Here is a 22,770-nt window from a genome sequence, read left to right as displayed (position 1 = left end):
GCTTAGAAAGGAGGAATACTGAAGTGATCCAAGAGCAATAGTGTACAAAGAATCAGACAAATATTCAGAGTTATATGGTACAAAAAAGTCAGCCTGATTTTGGGTAAATGGAACTGCTTGTACAATAAGTCACAACTTCAAGTGAGTCAGGGCTAATTCTGGTACTATTAATTCTTCTTTGAAAACTGTCCATATGGGTGCTCCATTCTATTGCTATATCTACACTGCAGGGTTTTTATCGGAAAAAGGAACGCAAATTGTGAACGGCTTTTTTTGGAAGAGGCTTTTCCGACATTTGGCCCATATACATGGGAAAAACCTCCTTTCATACAATGAGGAATACAGGGATGCTGAAAGAACGCGTCTTTGGACGTGGCAGAGCTTTTCCAGGATACCCCGGAAAAGCTCCACTGTGTAGACATAGTGTATTTGCATCCCTGTGCCTCACATTAGAGACTTTAGGTAGCAGTGTCTGTTTGGCCTGCACATGCGCTCTCGCCATCTCGTGCTTTGCCTTGGTGCATTATAGTGCTGTGCAGGCAAAACAGCCTCAGTTCTTTCTCAACTACCTTTGGCCTGAGATGGAGCCTTAGCAGTGTCTGAGTTCAGAGTCGGTCGTAGATTTTCCCTTAGTCAGTATTAATACTCCCTCTTCTTTTCAAAAATATATTTTTTTAATTTGATGCAAGTTACACTTCACAAAACTAGGACTCTCTGTTCCAGCATCATCTGTGGGCCGGTAGGACCACAGACATTCCTGGACCAGAGAGCCTTGGGCTGATAGGCTAGTTGCAGGAAGGCTGGCATCAAACACACTCACTAACCCATATGGATCCTGCTGGCACAGTTCCCTAGTACATTTCCCTAGTACATTTTTACTTAATTTTTGAAACAGGTCTATATAACCATCATTAAGGGCATGCCTACGCTTAAAAAAGCTGTTGGCATAGTTAATCTACCTCTGCAAAAGGGAGTAGCTATGCAACAGGAGAAGCTCTTCTGTTGACATAGTACTGAGGTGTGGATTTGTCACATCCCTGAGCAACATAGTTATACAATTGTAAATTTATAGCGTAGACCTGACCTTAGATACATGACTATGGTTTAAAGTTATTAACATGCCCCATAGCTCTGGGACATGCAGTGGCTACATTAAATCTCGCTTTGAAATACTGGAATCAGTGAGGCTCCATAGACTTATTTGAACTTCTATATAGCTGTGAAAGACAATAGTCTTTTCTGGTGTATCTTAGGTTCTGGAGAGCCAGTAAAAGATGTAAGTTAAAGGAGATTGGAGGCTATTTTAATGTGTAATTTTTACACCCTCTGGTTAGTTACTTTTCTTTCTAAACCCCTGCAGAATGTGAGTTATACTGATATAGACTTATTCTCTGTGGGATACATTCAGAAGCTATATGTAAGTCACATATTACTATGTGGTTTCACTAAATAAGTCAATAAGTCTAGATAAATATGTCTAAGTCAGTCTAAAGGAGGTCTAAATTGGTATGATATGCACAGGAGGGGTCTGAAGTAAGAGGCAAGCTATGCCAATTTAGAATTCCTCTAGACTTAATTAGAGAGACAAGGTGGGTGAGGTAATATCTTTTATTGGTCCAACTTCTGTTGGTGAGAGAGACAAGCTTTTGAGCTACACAAAGCTCTTCTTAATTGGCATTCTTAGATTTACTTAAATTCCCCTATGCTAGTTGGCACAGCTTCGCCTCATAAGTCAATATATACTCTATACTCTTAGGCTATGTCTAGACTGCAAGCCTCTTTCGAAAGAGGCTTTTTTGAAAGATACTTTCGAAAAAGCCTCTTTCGAAAAAGAGCGTCTAGACTGCAAGCGGAACTTTCAAAAAAGCAAGCCGCTTTTTCGAAAGAAAGCAGCGAGTGAGTCTGGATGCTCTCTTTCTAAAAAGCCCTCTTGGCATTCTAGAATGCCTTTTTTCAAAAGAGCACTTTCGAAAAAAGGCATTCTTCCTCGTGAAATGAGGCTTACCGCCATCGAAAGAAAAGCCGCGTTCTTTCGATTTAATTTCGAAAGAATGCAGCTGTAGTCTAGACGCAGGTGAAGTTTTTTTGAAAAAAGGCTACTTTTTTCGAAAAAACCCCTGAGTCTGGACACAGCCTTATAAATAAAACACAGTAGAAGCATTGAATTGTGAATGTAATCAAACTCATCTGATTTTATCATTATTTTATACTGATTGGATTGCTGTTTATGATCTTTAATGAGGTCATTTTATTACATACTTTCTCAGCATGATTAAGTAACCTGAAATGAAGACTTTCGGTATAAATTTAAAAATAATATATTTCTAATTTTATTTAAATCTACATGTCCTCAAATTTACGTCTTGTGCTGTGAAAAGCCTTTTGTATTGGTTGTATTTGATTCCATATAGTCTATGTAAAAGCTCCTAATATGTTCATTTTCACAGCAACTCTTGTTTTGTTTTTAAAATGGTGTCATGTTATTTATAGTACTCATATCTTGTGTTTACAGGGAAAACAGCATTTCACTTTGGGTTACATAGAAGCATTCAACTTCCAAAATTCAAAAATGTCCTGTGATAGGAAAAACAGAGTAATATTTCTCAACAATGTTATGCATGAACAAAAATGAGTTTTAAAATGTGTTTAGTATTGTCATTGTTAACTTTGTTGCCTGAATAATCAGATCCAAAGTTGCTTAACTGTATTTCAGAGGTATGAGTTAGAATTGATTTTATTGCATCTCTCACAAATTTGATTTTCTTTTGAGACTATTTGGAATCTATAATGAAGTGTAGCCACATGCAATAGAATAGACTGAATGGAAAAGAGGAAAGGGGCTGTGATGGAGGAACAGGGTCCAGGCTACCCCATTTGAAGTAGATGCCATGAACAAAAACCTTTGGGTACATGTCGAAAAGAGAAGACGTGATCAGAAGGGACCACTGAGTCTCAGGAAGATGAAACAACTATTTATGTAAGGTCATGGAGATAGGGACCTGTTCTGTAGGATGGGGGCAGTGCTCTACTTTTTTTCCCCATCCATCAGCCAGACAATCAAGATAAAACCCTGGGTGTTGCTGATGTGGGAAGAACAGCATAAAAAAGCAACCAGTTCTCTCTGGAGATAGGGAATGGATTCAACAGGGACACTTTGCCGGTGGAAGGTGAAGGTTGACCCAGACTTCTTTTCCCTCAGGTTACATAAAAGGGGCCAGAACCTGTCGTCCTCATGAGAAAAACAATGGGAAGAAGGACTTCTGGTCTCAAGGTTTTGTGTTTGAGGTAACTTAATTTTAAAGACTCTTGCGGCATAGGGAAACTTAAAAGGCCTGTAAAGAAAGAGAAGAAGAGTTGTTACGGGCAGCAGGCCTGATACACAACCCTTTTGAGCTTCCTAGGGAAATTATCCAACATGAATACTACCCAATTCCAAGTTTATATATAAAAAATATCTGTGGGAAAAAGAAATGCTGTCACTGAGGGGAAGAAAGTGGTTCCTGAAGAAACCACTGATGCTGACCTTGGCTTTGGGACTCGAAGCTATACTTCTATGGGCACGGTGAATGGATTCCTCTTTTCCCTCAGTGTAAGGGGAGAAGTGGGCTCTTGGAGATACCCTCCAGACTTTATCCAAGAATCAGGAAAGGAATGCAGTCTGGGAAATGTAGTCCACAAAGGCAGGCACATTAATAGTTCTACCTTTTCGCAATTCATGATGGCAATAAAAGATGTCAATAAGAGATAGACCATATAGAGTCAGGCTGTGCTGTTGCTCTCTCTTGTATGATTTAAGTGGTGAAAACACTTCCCGACTAAATTGATTTGATTTTTACAATTCTTTTCTTGGCAGTGACTTTGGGATAGACACCTTTGAGCAGTGTCTGAAATAAACTGTCAGGATGTTTTGTTGTCTTTTGGGAGAGGTTGAAATAGGGACCCCAGACCAGCAACTTTTTAATTCCAAATTTCAAGGTTGTTTTGTTGTTGTTTTGTTTGGCTTGGCTTATGACAGAGTCTCTCTCTCTCTGAATTATCATAATACAAATAATGTGTTTACATCATATTATTTGTAGAAGTCTTCAGTTTCTCCTAAAGGTGGTATTCTTCTCTACCTACAGACTCTCATGGAACAAATGAATATTTTTAGCAGTAGCTCCTTAAAATAGTAACAATTTAGAACTGGGGTGGGCAACAAAATGGTGATGGTCCACCAGGTTTAGCCCCTTGTGTGTCACTGCCTCTATATTTACCTGCATCTCTGCAGGCACAAGCAACCGCTGCTCCTATTGGCTTGGAACAATGATCCGCGGCCAATGGGATCTGTGATTCCCCCATACTGCAGAGGCGCAGGTAAATACGGAGGTGTGGGAGCCTATCAGGAGCTAACCCTGGCAGACCGGATCCAGTCCATGGCCTGGTATTTGTCCACCTCTGATTTAGAAGAATATCCTAGCATAACATCTCAACAGTTCAATTATTAAATAGCATTACAAATGCTCCCTTTCAACAAAAATATATGTGTTTCTACTGTGGAAGGTATGAGATCTGTCTTGTATACCTTTCTCATTTAATGGCATCTGGCATTACTTCTGTCCCAGCTATTCAGGAAAAATGTTGGCTGGACCACAGAACCATTATTTGCTGAATCTGCCTCAGAGAACAGCTTGGGAGTGGAAAATTAATTTTTACATTTAACATCTCCCTCTTGGAACAGATTCATTAGAGTCAAAATCCCACCTTATATGGCCACAGAAACTGTTTCTGGATTTTCACCATTAATTCAGCTCTAAAATGGAATAATTATGGCACATGCTATAAACTGCAGCCACTGAAAACTCAACATGGATTTCTGTTGTAAGCATATGCATCTCCTTCTACTCCAGTGCATTACATATACTCATTCTTTGGCTTGCTTGTTCCTGTGTTTGTGTCCATCTATTATCCAGATTAAGAGATTCATGTGTCAATCAAAAATGGATTTAAAATTAGAATATTTTTAAATTACACATCTTCTGTAAGGTGCTCCTCCTCTTGGCAAGCAGTGCCATGGAAAATTATTATTTATTAAAAAAGATCACAGCAGCTGATGCTGAGGGGCATTCATTGGTAACACATTACAGTGCAGCTGACCTATGACCACAGAAAGATTATTCTGCATGCACTTGCCAAATGGAAACTACCACTGAATGTACATTACATGTACATTACACATAACTTTCTGCTCATTAGACATCTAAGTAATGGGGTGGCTTTTGGTTCAAATCTAAGGCTGGCCAAACCAGTTTGAATAATACAAATGTAAATGAGTTCCATTTTCTCAGCTTCTACTGAAGTTTGAAAGCGTTATGTTAACATTCTCTCTTTTTTCTTCTTCTTCTTCTCATTTTTAAAATTGCTGGGTCATAAAGTGCCAAAATACTACAATAAAGTCTACTACAGTGATATTTTTCCAGCCCAACAAGAAATAAGAAATCTTATGGATGTTTGCAGATTTTTCAGCTCAAATTTGCAAATCCAAGAAGTTGAGGTCATTTAAATAATGCATGGATAAGACTACAGGATGATTATCTGCACTAGCAACCTGATATTCCGCATCTCTGAAAATCAAGTCATAAGCCCTCAATCTTTTTATGGGTGCACTCACTGATTAGTGACAAAACAGGCTTTCAAAAAGAATGGGTGGAAGGGGCGAATTTATTGACATTTTACTTGATCTGAACAATTCTTTATTTTAGCAAGTTAGTTATAACATATAGCAACTTATTACAGGCTTATCCAATTTGGCCACTTTGATAATCAGTCAGGCCTTCAACATGGCTAACATAATGTAGTTTTCCAAAATAAAATCTTTTAAAGTTGAAAGGTTTAGATTGTCAACTTCCTTATCAATTAGTCAACTATAAACAGACGGCAAAATCCCAGTTCTGTTGAAGTCAGCTGCAAAACTCCCATTAAGTTCAGTAAGGCCAGGATTTCACCCAGAGTGTTCAATAGACTTTAATATGATGTCCATACAGACAGTGGCTAGAAAAGAGAAGAAAATGTCTGACTTTCATTTTCATGAAGATTAACAGTGTCTGTGCAGCTCTGGTTTATGCATTTAGGTAAGTGATTAATAAATTGAAGAAAAATGTTACCAGTCCCACAAAAGGGCATTAATTATGGGATGTCTGCAGTTCTTAATTGTATGGAGAAGTCCCTTAAAATTCAAGTAGCTTTGAAAGCAATGGTATCTACCGTCCTATAGAAGAGATTCAATTGCCTGACCTGCATTCCCTAAAAAAGTGAGGGAGATGTTGGGCTGAACCAAAGTCCACAGAAAGAGTCTCATTGACGTCAGTGGGTTTTGGATCAGACAACCTGAGAGCAACACAGTCTTTTCTAACACTAAAAATAGTGTGGTGACCTCAGGGACCATACAATGTGATGGGTTGTTCCAGGCAGCGTTACAAGGTATTAATCTTGGAGACCACAAAGAAAAGTACTAGGTTTATGGAGGAAAAACATTTATGAAGATACATCTGTGCTATTGTCTCTTTAAGTCTAGCTGGCAGTGATTCACAAAAACAGTGCATTCCATGTTACTAAAGGATAAAGAAAGTCGAGAACCCACTGGTGTTCTGTACCTATGGATAAAAGAGAGCAGGAGGCATTTCAGGGATGGACTTATCTGCTATAATATGAGTAATTTTAAAATAAAGGCAAAGTGTGCTCTATAAGGAAATGAGAGAGGGCCCAAAATGCCTTTAAATTTATTTTTATAATAAATATCATTAAACAAAATTTTAAACAATATATTTTTATTTTGCATGCAATGATTATAATGTAAAAGGGAGCCAATTCATGAGATGGTTGAAATAAAGAGTTACTAACAATGAAGTCACTATTTTATTGAAACTTGATCAACTTCTCTGGGTAATTTGGGATTTTTAACAACATTTTTCAAGGCTGAAAAGAAGGGGGGAAAGGATTTTAAGTTTGGCAGAAATGGAAAGTGTTTACTATGAAAGTTTGATTTGGACATGGAAAACCTGTTTCAAATTATTCATAACTCCACCTCTTGCAATCTATCATGTACTATAAATTACATTAAATATAAACAGTAAATAGAATTGTTCTGGAATCATATATACAACATTAGTATTCATTAAATGAATGTGTTTGGGGTAAGGTTGGAGGAGAAATTGCTGAGATACCAAACCGGGTTTCTATGCTGCACCCATTTAATGAAGTCTCTTCTATTTGGATCATGGACACATTCTTCAACACTTCTACTAATATGCCATACTCTTTATGGGGGCAAAAGTGGAGAATCTGCCTTAACCACATAAAGAACACAATTTTACAATTCAAAGCCAATTAATTAAGCCTCTATTTTTTATGCATGAGTGACCATCTCTCAGTTACACACCCAAAGCAAAGCTCCAAGGAGGGCCAGCCACCCACAAAAAAAGAAAATAGTTCATTCCCAGCTCTCATTTGCTAAATGCACATTTTCAATAGAAACAAAATGTTGAAAATGCCTTCAAAAGAGAGTGTGTATTTCTGAAGGCCCAAAGCAGCAGTCCCAGCAAAACATGCTGCGTTTTTTTGTTTTGTTTTTGTTTTGTTTTCAATGAAGGGTCTTAATTAAAGCAGGGAGGAGAGGAAAACCTCCCCATGAATCAGAAAATTACACTTGCTGGAGTGAGAGGTGAAAGAGAAAGGAGGCCTACAATTAATGATAAAATGAGGAGTCAATAAGGAGATAGCTGATGGGGCTCAGTAAAGTGGGAGCATGGAAAGGATGGTGAAAAACAGAGAGTGAAGACAGAAAGTTAAAGTACCTCTGTCTAACTGAACTCATAAAAAGCTAAAGATGAACTAATTAGCAGTCACTGAAGACACAAAAAAGTGTGTGTGGGGGGGGGGGGGGGGAGTAATCTGATTTAATTCTCCATTCACTAGATAGGAATATAGCTGTTTTCTAATAAGACAGAACAGACTATTTTGTTTTTTAGTGCACAGTATCTCAGGATTATTTGGCCTCTAAGTATTTTGAAACTTAGTACAAAGCAAACCCGATCTGTCATCACTGATGCCAGGGAGGGAGAGGTTTGGAGGAGAAAGGGAAGAATGAGCCTTGAAGTTAAAAAGTTACTGATTAAGCCATTTGACTTTTTTCCTTCATTGCTCGATTGTAGTCCAGAAAACATATGTTTAGTTTATTTTGGATGAAGGGATTCAATGTGTGATAATGCCCTGAGAGTATAATATCCTCACAGATTCAGATTTCTCATAGGAAATGTTAATGAGTGTTTTCTATTGCGCTGAAGAATACTATGTAACAGAGCTGGTAGAATACTACACAAATAGCCATTATGACAAATGCTCAGGAAGACTCTTTGTTACCAGCATAATCAGGTCCTTTTTTATACACTAGTTGCCAGCAATTGCATGAATAGAGTCTTGTTTAGGAAGTGGTTGTTCTCTGTACAAGTACCCACAGTTGCATTCACAGTTTGGTCCTGATGTTTAAATGAGAATATTCACTCATCATTATTTATTCTTTGGCATTCATTACTCTCCAGATTTAATCATGCAATCAGAGAGCAGACACAGTAGCATGTGACTTAAATGACCAAACATAAACCATAGTTAGCACAGCAGATAGTCAAAGTGATTAGTTTGTGAACATCTCCTAAGATAAAAATTGTTCATACAAATTAGGATCGTCTTCTGCAAACACGTCCCTACATCCTTACATTTGGCTAGCTTTGGCACCTGCATAGTATCTCTTTCATAAATATCGGCTGGATTTACAGCCTGATGGTCAAATACAAACAGCAAAATTTATACTCAGAAGGAAAAAAGGCTAAATTTTGTCATAATTTATTAACAGCAATTAATTTAATAACCTGTATGTAGTTATGATAAACTATTTGCATTCCTAGTCTTAATGAATTAGTTTATTGTTTGTATTATGGCAATATCATATACATATAATATGATGGGGACTAATTTAGCTACAACTACTCAAGAGAGAGATCTTGGAGTCATTGCGGTTAGTTTTCTGAAAACATCCACTCAGTGTGCAGTGGCAGTCAAAAAAACAAATAGAATGTTAAGAATCATTTAAAAAGGGATAGAGAATAAGACAGAGAATATCTTACTGCCTCCGTATAAGACCATGGTAAGCACACATCTTGGACAGTGCATACAAATGTGGTCACCTCATCTCCAAAAAGATTATATTGGAAAAGGTTCAGAAAAGGGCAACAAAAATGATTAGGGGTTTGGAACGGGTCCCATATGGAGAGAGGTTAAAAAGACTTGGACTTTTCAGCTTAGAAAAGAGGAGACTAAGGGGGGGATATGATAGAAGTCTATAAAATCATGACTGGTATGGAAAAAAGTGAATAAGGAAAAGTTATTTACTTATTACCACAATATAAGAACTAGGGGTCACCAAATGAAATTAATAGGCAGCAGGTTTAAAACAAACAAATGGAAGTTTTTCTTCACTCAGTGCACAGTCAACCTGTGGAACTCCTTGCCAGAGGAGGTAGTGAAGAGTAGGACTTTAACAGGGTTCAAAAAAGAACTAGATAGATTCATGGAGATTAGGTCCATCAATGGCTATTAGCCAGGATGGGTAGGAATGATGTCCCTAGCCTTTGTCTGGAAATGGGTGACGGGAAAGAGATCACATGAGGATTGCCAGTTGTGTTCCCTCCCTCTGTGGCATCTGTTGGCAGACAGGATACTGGGCTAGATGGACCTTTGGTCTGACACAGTATGGCCGTTCTTCTATACAAGAAGCTTCAGTCAGCATGAGGTTTCATTGTGCTGGATGTTATCCAAGCAAAAAGTAGAAGACATTCCCTACTCACAGTGCTTAATCTAATTATTTTTAAAAAAGAGAATGCCTCTTAAAGTAGAGAACAGAGTACTACAGCTACTCCCAGAATTATACCTATAGACTGTGTCTACATTGGCACCCTTTTCCGGAAAAGGGATGCTAATGAGACCAGTCGGAATTGCAAATGCCGCGGGGGATTTAAATATCCCCCGCGGCATTTGCATGAACATGGCTGCTGCTTTTTTCCGGCTCGGGGCTTTGCTGGAGAAAAGCACCAGACTAGACGGGACTCTTTCGGAAAATAAAGCCTTTTCCGGAAGATCCCTTATTCCTGATTTTGAGAGGAATAAGGGATCTTCTGGAAAAGGTTTTATTTTCCGAAAGATCCTGTCTAGACTGGTGCTTTTCTCCGGCAAAGCCCCGAGCCGGAAAAAAGCGGCAGCCATGTTCATGCAAATGCCCCAGGGGTATTTAAATCCCCCGCGGCATTTGCAATTCCGACTGGTCTCATTAGCATCCCTTTTCCGGAAAAGGGTGCCAATGTAGACACAGCCATATAGTGTTTTATCATTATAAGGTTGATTCTCATTATAAGGTGTCCATCTACATAGTATTACTGTATAAAATCACGGCTTTACATGAGACAGGTTCGTGACCTAGCATTCTTTTTAAGACTTCTCAGAGCAAGGCCTTGGAGTCAAGTAAATGGGCTTAAATTGCAGCAAGGGAGGTTTAAGTAGGACATTAGGAAAGAGCCCAGTGGCTCTTACTACATTTAAAATGCAGAGCTGCAGTGCAGGTGGCTCTGGAGCCGGCATGAGCCAGGTCTGCTCATTCCTGGCTGGAGTTGGCTCCTGGAGCTACCCCTGCTGCAACTCTGCATGGTGGCAGTTGTCGACTAATTGTATATTCAATACAAATTGTATTGATTATATGATTAGCCAGATAATAGCATTTTAACATTGGGACACTGGTTAGCCTTAAAACTTTAATATATATTCTTACTTTGTTACTAACTCTGGGTATGTCTACACTACAAAGTTAGTTCGAACTAACAGACGTTAGTTCGAACTAACTTTAATAGGCGCTACACTAGCGCTCCGCTAGTTCGAATTTGAATCGAACTAGCGGAGCGCTTAGTTCGAACTAGGTAAACCTCATTTTACGAGGATTAAGCCTAGTTCGACCTAGCTAGTTCGAATTAAGGGGTGTGTAGCCCCTTAATTCGAACTAGTGGGAGGCTAGCCCTCCCCAGGTTTCCCTGGTGGCCACTCTGGCCAACACCAGGGAAACTCTATGCCCCCCTCCCAGCCCTGGACCCCTTAAAGGGGCAGGGGCTGGCTACGGTGCCCGTGCCAGGTGCAACCCTGCCAGCACCCAGCCAGCAGACCCTGCACCTGGCACGGCACAGAGCCACCCACCCGATGCCCCCCAGCCCACCCCCTCTTCCCGGGACCAGGCTGGCGGCTCCCGGGAGCTTGCCCTGGACCGCAAGAGGCGGGCACCTTCCTGGGCTAGTGCGGACATCGTGGACCTCGTCCACGATCTCCGCACTAGGCACAGGAAAGTGGCTGTCTAGGGCAGGAGAGCTGCCAGCCTGGCCACCCAGGAGCAGGTGTGCATGAAAATCAAGGGGGTCCACTGAGACCCCCGACCCTGAGCCCTGAGCTTACAATGGCCGTCCTGGGTCAGACCAAAGGTCCATCTAGCCCAGTAGCCTGTCTGCTGACAGCGGCCAACCCTAGGGACCCTGAAGGGGATGGACCGAAGACAGTGACCAAGCCATTTGTCTCGTGCCATCCCTCTCCAGCCTTCCACAAACTTTGGGCAGGGACACCACTCCTACCCCCTGGCTAAGACTACTCCATGGACCCAACCTCCATGACTTGATCTCACTTCCCTTTAAACTCTGTTCTAGTTGTAGCCTTCACAGCCTCCTGTAGCAAGGAGTTCCGCAGGTTAACTATTTGCTTTGTGAAGAACAACTTTCTCTTACTTGTTTGAAGCCTGCTACCCATTCCTTTCCTTTGGTGTCCTCTAGTCCTTCTTTATGGGAACTCAGGAAGAACTTTTCTGAATGCACCCTCTCCACCCAACCCCTGCTTTTAGAGACCTCTATCCTGTCCCCCCTCCGTCTCCTCTTTTCTAAGCTGAACAGTCCCAGTCTCTGTAGCCTTTCTTCATCTGGGACCTGTTCCCAACCCCTGATCATGTTAGTTGCCCTCCCCTCTCCCAGCCTTTCTCTTCCCCTCTCCCACCTCCTTTTCCCAGTCTCCCCCAGTTTTGTTCAATAAAGACAGAGTCAATGTTGGAAGAAACGTTATCTTTATTTTGTACATCAATAAGAAGGGGGGCTAGGGAAGGGTAAGTGGAAGGAGGTGAGGGAGGAATGGGGTACGAGCCCCCGTTGGGGAGGACTGGGCTGGCTCTGCGGGCTTCTGGGGGTGGAAGCTCTCCTGCAGCCCCCCGATTGCCCCCTCTCCCCAGATGGCAGCCTGCGGCAAGTGCAGCCGGGCTGATGGCCGAGTGGTGTGATGTGCCCAGTGTGGGTACTCCGGGCACTCCAAGCCAGAACTTCTTTGCAAGCGGGGCACCCCTTAGAACTGTGTGTCCGGGGTGGGGGTCGGGACCCTTTAAGCGCAGCCTGCGGCTAGCCTGAGACAGCATCTCCATGCTCTAAGTCCTCCTCTTATGCCCTGCCGGCACTGCTTCCGGCCATCCTTAAGCCCTGTTCAGAGTCCACTCAATGTGGACTTGCTAGTTCGAATTAGCAAAACGCTAATTCGAACTAGTTTTTAGTTCTAGATGCGTTAGTTCGAATTAGCTTAGTTCGAATTAACTAATTCGAACTAAGTTAGTTCGAACTAGCGCTGTAGTGTAGACGTACCCTCTGTGAAGAGACAGGACTATGTAGCACTTTAAAGACTAACAAGATGGTTTATTAGATGATGAGCTTTCGTGGGCCAGACCCACTTCCTCAGATCAATTAGTGGAAGAAAATAGTCACACCCATATATACCAAAGGATACAATTTAAAAAAAAGTGAACACATATGAAAAGGACAAATCACATTTCAGAACAGAAGGGGGATGCGCGGGGTGGGGGGGAGGAAGGTAAATGTCTGTGAGCTAATGGTATCACCAATTATCACCTCTAATACCATTAGCTCACAGACATTTACCTTCCTCTCCCCCCCCCCCCCCCGCATTCCCCTTCTGTTCTGAAATGTGATTTGTCCTTTTCATATGTGTTCACTTTTTTTTTAATTGTATCGTTTGGTATATATGGTTGTGACTATTTTCTTCCACTATTTGACCTGAGGAAGTGGGTCTGGCCCACAAAAGCTCATCATCTAATAAATCATCTTGTTAGTCTTTAAAGTGCTACATAGTCCTGTATTTTGTTTCAGCTACACCAGACTAACACGGCTACATTTCTATCTCTGTGAAGAGAGAGAGAGATCCCATCAGGACTCCTGATCTCTGTCTCAACTGTGAACGGAAGTGGGGTCTAGTGGGTTGCAGTAGGAGGCAGATACATTTCAGCTCTATATAAGAACATGAAAATGGCCATACTGGGTCAGACCAATGGTCCCTCTAGCCCTGGATCCTGTCTTCCAACAGTGGCCAATGTCAGGTGCTTCAGGAAGAATAAACAAAAGAGGCAATCATCATGATCCATCCACTGTCACCTATTTTGTTTGTTTGAAATCTGCTGCCTATATATTTAATTGGGTCATCTTCTTGCCACACCATTCATGATTTTCTAGACCTCTAACATACCTCCCACCCTTTAGTCATTTCTTTTCCAAACTAAAAAGTCCCAATCTTGTTAATCTCTCCTCATATGGAAGTGGTTCCTTGCACCCCTAATAATTTCTGTTGCCCTTTATGTACCTTTTGCAAATACAGTCTATCTTTTTTTCAGATGGGGTGACCAGATCTGCATATAGTATTCAAGATGTGGGCATATAATGACTTTATATATAGTGGTAAGTAATATGGTATTTTGTCTTGGGCAACACAAGGGCAGATGGATTTCAGTGTTGATAATTGCAAAGTAATGGATATGGAAAATATAATGCTCACTATAGATATACAAATGATGGGATGTAAAATAGCTGTTAACACTCAAGAAAGATCTTGGAATCGTTGTGGATAGTTCCCTGTTCAGTGTGCAGTGGCAGTGAAACTAACAAGCTAGCACAATATTGGAAATCATTAGGAAAGGAACAGATAATACTGCTGTTAAACTTCTCATACGTGTTCTTGAAAAAAGGGTAAACAGTGACTAATCCAAAGCTGACTGCAAAGAGTTACAAAGGGATTCTCACAAAACTGCATGATGGGACCAAATGCACATTCCAGCAGCACAACATTCATTCATACACTTCCCTCTCCCGCCCCCGTCTTTTAAATGGTGTATCTGCCAATGTTTTCATGGTGATATAATGATCCTTCCATTATTTGAATGCCCAGCCTTTTGCTCTTCTTAATCACCCTGCCTCCCTCTTTTTATAACAAACTCCCTGCCACAAAAACAAAGCTGCAAGCAGCTCAAACTCTGTTGAATTTAAGAACTGTCTTTGGAGTGAGGAGATGGACTTTAAGCAGACCTCAAGTATGAAATTCAGGGGTTCAAACTTGGGAAGGGAGATTAGTGGCCTCCTAATCTCCCCATAAATTGCATCTTTGTTTCCACTCTATTTATTTTTAGCTTCATAACATGTTGTCTGTCTTGTAACTGTGATGGGGCAGCTATGTGAAGTTTTTTTATTAAATTGATAACATTTTACTGTAATTTTTGTAAAAACAATAGAGCATGCAAATTAAGTTGAAAATAGGAATGTGTCAAGCAATTTTGTTTTTTTCTAATGGCTGCTATATTAGACTGTGTTCTCTTAATGATATGAATTAAGATGCTGAAAGACTGAACACGTAATAGTATAAAGTAACATTTTATTTTATTGAAAATCACCATAAAGAAACCTTCTCCGTTTTGTTACCTCTTTTACTTGTAGCCTTCTATTTCTGTCTGGGTTTTTGCAATCATTTGTTCATTTCAGAAAGACCTTTACCAGGCATCCAATTAATTTTGGAAAATAAATTATTTTAGAGGTTTCATTCACATGTAATGTTTTTTAAAAAATCCTTCCAGAAGTTACAATATTTTTATGAAGTAATAGTTCTCCAAGTTAGCATATTTCTGTACTTGCAGTTCACTCATTATTGCCTCTACCTCCATCCATTCCTCTCCAATAAATAAATAAATAAATACAATAAAAGATTATTGTAAATTTTGTCACACTCTTGCAGTGGCATCACTTGCTTAGAAGTCACATACTTTGGATTTCCTCAGTTTGTGATATGCTGAAATGTCTTTCAGATGTTTTTAATTATGAAAAAATTCAGGAAACCACAGTAATCCATAATAAAACTTCCTTTCCCTTTTTTAAAAAAATAGCCAATAAATTAGTCTACTGTATCTTATCAAAATGCCACATTTGTCTATGACTGAACCTTAAACAAAAGGTCAGGCATTTACTTAGACAGCTAGATTGGGTAGAGAGAAAGCAGGCTTAACTAAGTGTACTTTCAGTTCCTGTTTCCAATTGAGACTCTTCTCTGGCTGGAGCCAAGCCCACACTGAAAGCTCATTGGTCCGAGATGCTTCAACTTCCTACACAAACAAAGATCTCTGCTGTTTTTTTAAGTTGAAAGACGCAGTCTGTTGTTATGGTGTGTTTGGATTCAGGACAGAGGGACAGTATTTTAGTTGCTGATATGAAGTGCTGACGTTGTGCTGCATGAAGAAGTTTTCATTTATAAATGTTGGACTAATGCCCAGACTGCTATGGTAGAATCTGGAAGAAAATACAATAAGGAGAAGAACGTCAGACCAATTTGCAGGAACATATATGTGGAGAAAAAAGGCTTTATCAAAAGACACTTTGCAAACAGTGAAAGAACTAGATAATGGACAATAGTTATGAATCTTTAAAAACCTATCCTGAGTCATCCCTTATTATCCATGCAGGTAACTATGTTCTTCATAATTAAGTAAAGAATACCTGACTGTATCTACCATAGCCTGTATTTATATCAGCGGAGGAGAAGAGGGCAGGGAAGGAGGAAACATAATGAAACTTTACAATTTCAGTGCCTGTTGTTTCAAGTTTAATGTTTTTCTCTTTTAATATTGTTATGAAAAACAGAATATTGGAGAAAGGGATGGTTATAGAAATGTTTGTCTAAAGTGCTTATTAAATATTGAATACAAATGTATTATTAGTTCATAGCTCTAGCAAAGGTAGGATGTTTTGGGTCTGTCCCCCAAAGAGACAATGCTGTGTCTGGGTACAAGGTACTCTGAGTGCGCCACAAGCCCATATTCTGCAAGGTAAAGGTATAAGAAACAAAGTGCATATTTTTGGTATGAGATGGATATGTGACTTCCTCCACCTCCCACTCAAAGTAGAGCTTAGGTTGTCATGGAAAATGTATCCCGTTAATATCTGTGAAAGCGTGAGTGAGTTCTAGGTCCCTGACTGCTTAGAGTACTCCTTGGTTGTTGAAAGTGACATTGTCCAAAAAATGAAAGGAAAGAAGGGAAATGATGGAAAACAAAACTCCAGTTTTGATCTTCCAGAGTTGTTAAATACAGCATGGCTGTGTCTAAACTGGCCAGTTTTTCCGGAAAATCAGCCGCTTTTCCGGAAAAACTTGCCAGCTGTCTACACTAGCCGCTTGAATTTCCGCAAAAGCACTGACTTCCTACTGTAAGAAATCAGTGCTTTTTGTGGAAATACTATGCTGCTCCCATTCGGGCAAAAGTCCTTTTTGTGCAAAACTTTTGCGCAAAAGGGCCAGTGTAGACAGCCGAGATTTGTTTTGTGCAAAAAAGCCCCAATGGCGAAAATGGCGATCGGGGCTTTTTTGCGCAAAAGCACGTCTAGATTGGCCACGGATGCTTTTCCGCAAAAAGGGCTTTTGCGGAAAAGCGTCTGTGCCAATCTAGATGCTCTTTTCCAAAAATGCTTTTAACAGAAAACTTTTCCGGAATTATGCCAGTCTAGACGTAGCCCATAAGTTGTAACAATGGTAGATGAATGCTCTGGGATGGTGGGCCAGATTTTCAGTTGGTATAAATATGTGTAATTGCGCTAAGCTGACTTAACATCAGCTGAAAACCTGTCCTATATCTTTTAAAATTTGCCTTGACTATTATTAAATACAACAACAGCAATAAAGAAAATTCAACATGCATATATCTTAAAATGCAGGGCAAAAACAAAGATAGAGAGCCAGGCATTGCATCTACCTACACCTCATCCAATCCCATTGACTCTTCTGAGGTTGAACAGCATGGAATTTGGCCCACAGTGTATATCTTTCTGTCATATCTGCAACAGCTGTTTGAGGTCACTGGACATGAGTCAAAACTCTGGAGACAAGTTAGGCAGGTAATAGATACCAACTGACATTAATACATTTTTTTGCTTGGCTTTTAAAAATAATAGCTTTGAGGCTAGTATTGCTGTCAAAATAGGAAAAACTAACCCGGTATATACAGACTTAATTTAAAAAATGCAGATAACATTTTGTAGGATTGTGTTGCCGTTCAAGAGTGATCTTGGCAGGGTGGTGACAGGACACAAGGGGAAAGGAGAGAACAACTGGCTGCACCTGCTTTCTAGATACCTCCATCATTAGTTATCACTAAATTAAACATCACAGATGAAAGCTGCAAATCATTCTTTTGAACAGAGGTGAAATGCTACAGGTAGAAGACTAATGGGGTAAAAAGTGAACCAGGTTTACTGCGTGAGTAAAAACCCATCCACCATCTTTCCAGGATCCCAGAGCACTTTTTTTAAGCTGTTTTATTTGTTGACTGATCCTACGTTTTTTGCAGATACTACTAATAGAAGCTTAAAGCTAAGTTAGGACAGTGAGATGGAGCCTATAGGTGAATATGAACACACACAGTACCAGAGCACTAATGTGCTGCATCGAGTTTATATGGTGTTACTCTTTACCTCACCTTTGTCCTTAAGACAGGCAAACTTTAGAACTTCCTAACTTGGTACTTAGGCTATTTCAGATGAGGTGGCTGTGAGGACCACTGAGAAAGAAAGTAGCTGAGATTAATAAACATCCAGAAATGCCTCTCTGGAAAGCAATATATTTTATGTAATTGTTTAATATTAACATTTGCTAAGCACCCATCCTGTGTTTAGTGTGATACAGATGAGTATGCGGCGTAGACAGAAACTTGGTCTCTGCTCTTAGAAATGTACAGTCTAAACAGCAAGGGTTTGTAATGCCAACAGCTCCAGCTGATCGAGAATTGGCCTGACATAGAGGAAACTCTGGATGGCGTAGAGCCAGAATTATCCCCTCCAGTACAGTGGGCAAGTGTGACTGGAAGAGACAGGAGTGCACAGGTGCTTTTGCTAGTTCTAGTTTCTTGAAGTGAAAGCAAAAGAAAGCAACTTCAGTGTCTCTGTAACGTGCTACAGGGCTGAACTGGGCCTACAACATGTGGTGCAATATTGCCAATCCCTCATGTTTAGAGCTAAAAAAACAAACCCATGAAGCAGGTTTAAAAACAATGAGATTAGAAAAACAGTATTTTTGTTTTTTTCCCAATTCTCTTCAATTTGTATTTGATCACTTCTGAGTCTTAAGTTCAACCCTAATTATACTCTCAAAAGGCTGTTTGCCACTTGGTGCTAACTGCAGACTGCTCGTATCCTTTCCTACCTCATGGGTATAGGGACCTGCTTTCTTGCTATCTTAATAAGATAGGCAACTGCCTAACTCGTATATTTCCTCCACAGTCCTTTACCTAACCCTGGCCGGTATTCATATGTCCTTCTAATTTACTTACACTTCTCCTCTTGCGTCCCATCACATTCTCCTTCTTTGCCATGCCACTTTCCCAGGGATCTTCTCAACCTGCTTCCTGCTCCACTGAATCTGCATCCTGTTCCCCATAGTCTGGACTCAGTCTCCTGTTTTCTTTCCTAAATATCTCCTATCTTTCTTCATCCTCAGTCTCATTCCCAACACTTTCACATTCTCCTGTCCTTTAGTTGGCCAGCTCTTCTTGCTAAATATGGGGCTGCCATCTTCCCTGATAGCAATTTAGTTTAAGTCCCAGTGGAAACAATGAGAGGTGGTAGTCATCTTTTTTGAGGGCAGCCTCATTTTCACCTGCGAAGGTCAAGAAGAAACAGAGGCTACTTTGCTGAAGAACACCTATTGCTTTATTTCTATTGACAGTAATGAGAGATAGCTGCCATCTTGTATAAGGGCAAAGCTTCATGAAGTTGGAGGTAGAAATAAGAATATCATGAGATCCATTTAAAATAATCCCAAATATCCCAAGATTCCTGATGAAACTACTATCCTGTTCTAAGAAGTGTTCAGGAATCAAGCTCAGAGACAAAAATGCTACTTGTGGAAATAGGAGTGGGAAAGAATTCATAGGCTATCTGATGGTTTGCTCGTCCATCAGGGAATATGTATTTGTTCACTAATGTATTTTATGAATATTGTACAGGTTATTCAGTATAGTACTTTGCTGATTATTCTCTGTTCAGAGTTTACTGTCTATGATTTGATAAAAAATTTGCTCTGGAATTGGGAGTGCTCTGAAACTACCAAACAAAAATTGGAAAAAATAAGCCTTTATTGAGACAATTATTCAAGTGACATAACTTGTTTTTCCTTTTTGCTTTTCATTTATATATTTAAAAAATATATACAAACAACTTCATTATCCCTTTTACATGGCAATGGAAAAACAAGCATGTAAGGAAAATATATACACAATTATAAAAGAAAGAAACTGATGTAACTTTCTATTAAATCTCATAATTTGCAAATTAATCCAATGGTTGAGCTAACATGATGGGCTAAATTCATCTTATGTAATTCCATTGAATATATGCTAATGGGACATTATTGGCTTAAATTTGACCTAAAATGTAAGTGCGCTATGAAAGCTTATATAAAAGCTTAGGAAGGGTGAAATGTTTGTGGGTTTCAGTTCCAATGAAAGGTGCTGCTTTTAAACAAATACTGCCTTGCTAGAACTTCAATCTCTGGGCCACTGTGTGTGTTAAAAGTGAAACTGGCTACAAACAAAAGTGAAACTAAGGTTGTTTTTTGTTGTCTAGTCTCAGAGAAATGGCAAAAGTAAACAGAGCTTAAGTATCCCTATGTAAACTAGATTTTAAAAATCCATTCACTTAAAGTGAAGTTAGTAATGTACAGGAAGAGAGTCCGCCCATGTGCCCGCTCCTGATTATTCGTCCCTCAACTCAGTGGAAATGTAGATCTTCCTCTTTTGATGAGTGAACTTTACAGCCTTTTTTCAACTGATTAATATACATAGCTTTATCTTATTTATTGTGTCTTCCCCCACTTCTTTGTCAAATGACACACGGTTAAAGAAAGATTTATTTAAATTCTTCAGTGAAGTTCCCTTCTAATGCAAACCTTGAGTCTGCTTCCAGCATTATGATATGTGGTAACTCAATAGTCCTAAGATTTCTTTTCTTAATTCTTAAATGTTTCCCTTCCTTATTCCCTTGTGGGACAGGTGAGAAAAGCAATTGCCTCCAGTGCTTAATGCATCACAACTCAAAAACTCACTCCATCCTTGTAATTTAGAATCCCAGCTCAGCTGGTGGTTCCTGGATTTGAGACTTAGCATGTGAGTTCAGCACTTTTAAATCAATCACTCTGAACAGCATTTCTGTCAAAGAGAAACCTTTTTTTTTTTACAAGACGGTTTTCTTTATTTTCACATGCGGAACCTGAGAAGTGAACTCTCTCATATATGTACCCAATATATGTAGAGAAAATATTGAATTCTATATAATTCTTTCCATTTATTTAAAGTGATTGTTCTATCAATCCAAGGAATATGCCAGTATTTCACTGGAACAGCAAATAGCTCTTTTTCATTTATTTGTGTCTCTGTATTGAAGAAAGCACTTCAGAATGTTTTAGTAATTAATAGACTGAGTGTATGGAGCATTGGCCTCTCTGCAGAACCAGTAGAGTTCAACTGTATACATTCCATTCAGATATTTACTAAATCTCTCTTTGCTCAAATGGATGGGGACTTTCCCAATGAAAGCTTATGCCCAAATAAATCTGTCAGGGTATGTCTACACTTGCACCCTTTTTCGAAAGAGGGATGCAAATGAAGACATTCTAAATTGCAAATGAAGCCGGGATTTAAATATCATTTGCATATTTGCATTATGGCGCTATTTTGAAATAACCTTAATTTCTCATACAATGACGTTTACCAGTTATATCGAAAGAAGGGTTTTCTCTCGAAATAAACATGTCTTAACAGCATCTGTTATTTTGAAATAGTGCTATTTCAAAATAGCGCCATAACACGAATATGCAAATGAAGCATGGGATATTTAAATCCCAGCTTCATTTGCAATTTCTAATATCATCATCTGCATCCCTCTCTCGAAAGAGGGTGCAAGTATAGGCATACCCTTTGTCTTTAAGGTGCCATAGGAATTCTCATTTTTGTAGATAGACTAACATGGCTACTCTCTGATACTTTAAAAAACTGAATCATGAATTGGATCATGTTATCATTTGGACTTAAAAAATCCACCTACTTACAAAAAAATGGTATGAAGTGATTCACTTTTGTCAACGGTCCTTTACAATAAAACTATTCTCCTTCTTCTTCCTTAATATCATGTTGCACCAACCTTAGTTGGTCCAAAAAAACGGATTGTGACTTGCTTCACACCTTGCCAATCATTTCCAGTTTTCTCCACAGTTATCTTTGGACCACCTAGGACTCTTCTCCCAAAGGCTCAGCACATATCAGATGGTGCCATCTTCTTCTGCTAGAGTGTGTCTAGACAGGAACTTTCTGTCTGAATAAGCTATGTAATTTGTGCTACGCAAATTGCGTAGCTTATTCCGAGTCTAGGTTGAAAGATCTTATTTTGAAATTTGGCGCTATTTCGGGAAATAATGAGCACATTTAAAGATGCAGCATTGCTATTTAGGGATACTTTCGGTATCCCAAAATAGAACCACAGTCTTGACATATACCCTTAGACTTATATTATCCAGAGAATTAAATTCAACTTTCTTACACTGTAGTGAGACAGAAACATTGAAGGATGTATGCAGAAAAAATTTGAATTATGAATTTTTAAATTTAATTATGTAGAGATAAAGCTTTTTATTTTCTTTATAGTTTAGTATTTAAATTAATAAATTCATCATGTCAAAATAAATATCATAAATGTTATGAACGTGAACTGGATCTAATATTTTAAAGATATATTGTGCCTGATTAACTTGGTTTACATATTTGTAGTACTGGTTATAAAAGATATAAGAAATACATGAAAGTGTGTTGTGGTAAAAAGATATTATTGGAATGATGGGGTGGTTGCTTTACTCACACCATGTAGAACTGGTTGAAAAATGAAGACATATTTTCATGAAAAGCTTTGAAATTTCAAAATTGTTTTCATTCTAACGTGTTCAAAATTGATAAAAACATTTAAAAACAAAAAGCAGACTCTGAAATGGCAATTGCTCACTTATTATTTGGCCAGGTGACAATGGCTGCTCCCTGGAGCAAATGATTTGGAGCAGTGCTGAGCTGCTGGAGCTGAACATTGTTTGAGGAAAGGGAGCTGTGCAGGGACCCAGGATACCCTTGTGATCACCCCCCTCCACAAGTATAGAGAGCTGCACTGGGGGCTAGCTGTCCTCAAAGCGCTACTCTCATATCAGATGGAAGTACTGCAAATGTAACACTCTGATGCCTGGGGAATTAAGGGTATGTCTACACTACAAAGTTAATTCGAACTAACAGATGAATTAACTTTGATAAGCCCCGGGTCCTTAAAGGGG

The 22,770-nt window shown here is 39.4% G+C and overlaps 1 protein-coding gene across 2 annotated transcripts in view; it reads left to right on the top strand.

Annotated features, from left to right (window-relative positions):
* Window positions 1–15,460: 15,460 nt before the first annotated feature.
* The window catches only part of LOC102444672 (uncharacterized), a 214,248-nt gene continuing 206,938 nt past the window's right edge, over window positions 15,461–22,770 (top strand). The window contains exon 1 of one of the 2 annotated variants that reach the window (XM_075936411.1): window positions 15,461–15,880. In XM_075936411.1, coding sequence (XP_075792526.1) covers window positions 15,820–15,880 — 61 coding nt within the window. In that variant the 5' untranslated portion in view covers window positions 15,461–15,819. The remainder of the gene's footprint in view (window positions 15,881–22,770) is intronic. The other variant, XM_006120245.5, reaches the window with a different exon arrangement.

This window comes from Pelodiscus sinensis, chromosome 9 (assembly GCF_052426305.1).
Source record: "Pelodiscus sinensis isolate ZL-2025 chromosome 9, ASM5242630v1, whole genome shotgun sequence".
Taxonomy (NCBI): Eukaryota; Metazoa; Chordata; order Testudines; family Trionychidae; genus Pelodiscus; species Pelodiscus sinensis.
The sequence above is the reverse complement of the archived record's forward strand: the minus strand, read 5'-3'. Positions and strand labels throughout refer to the sequence as shown.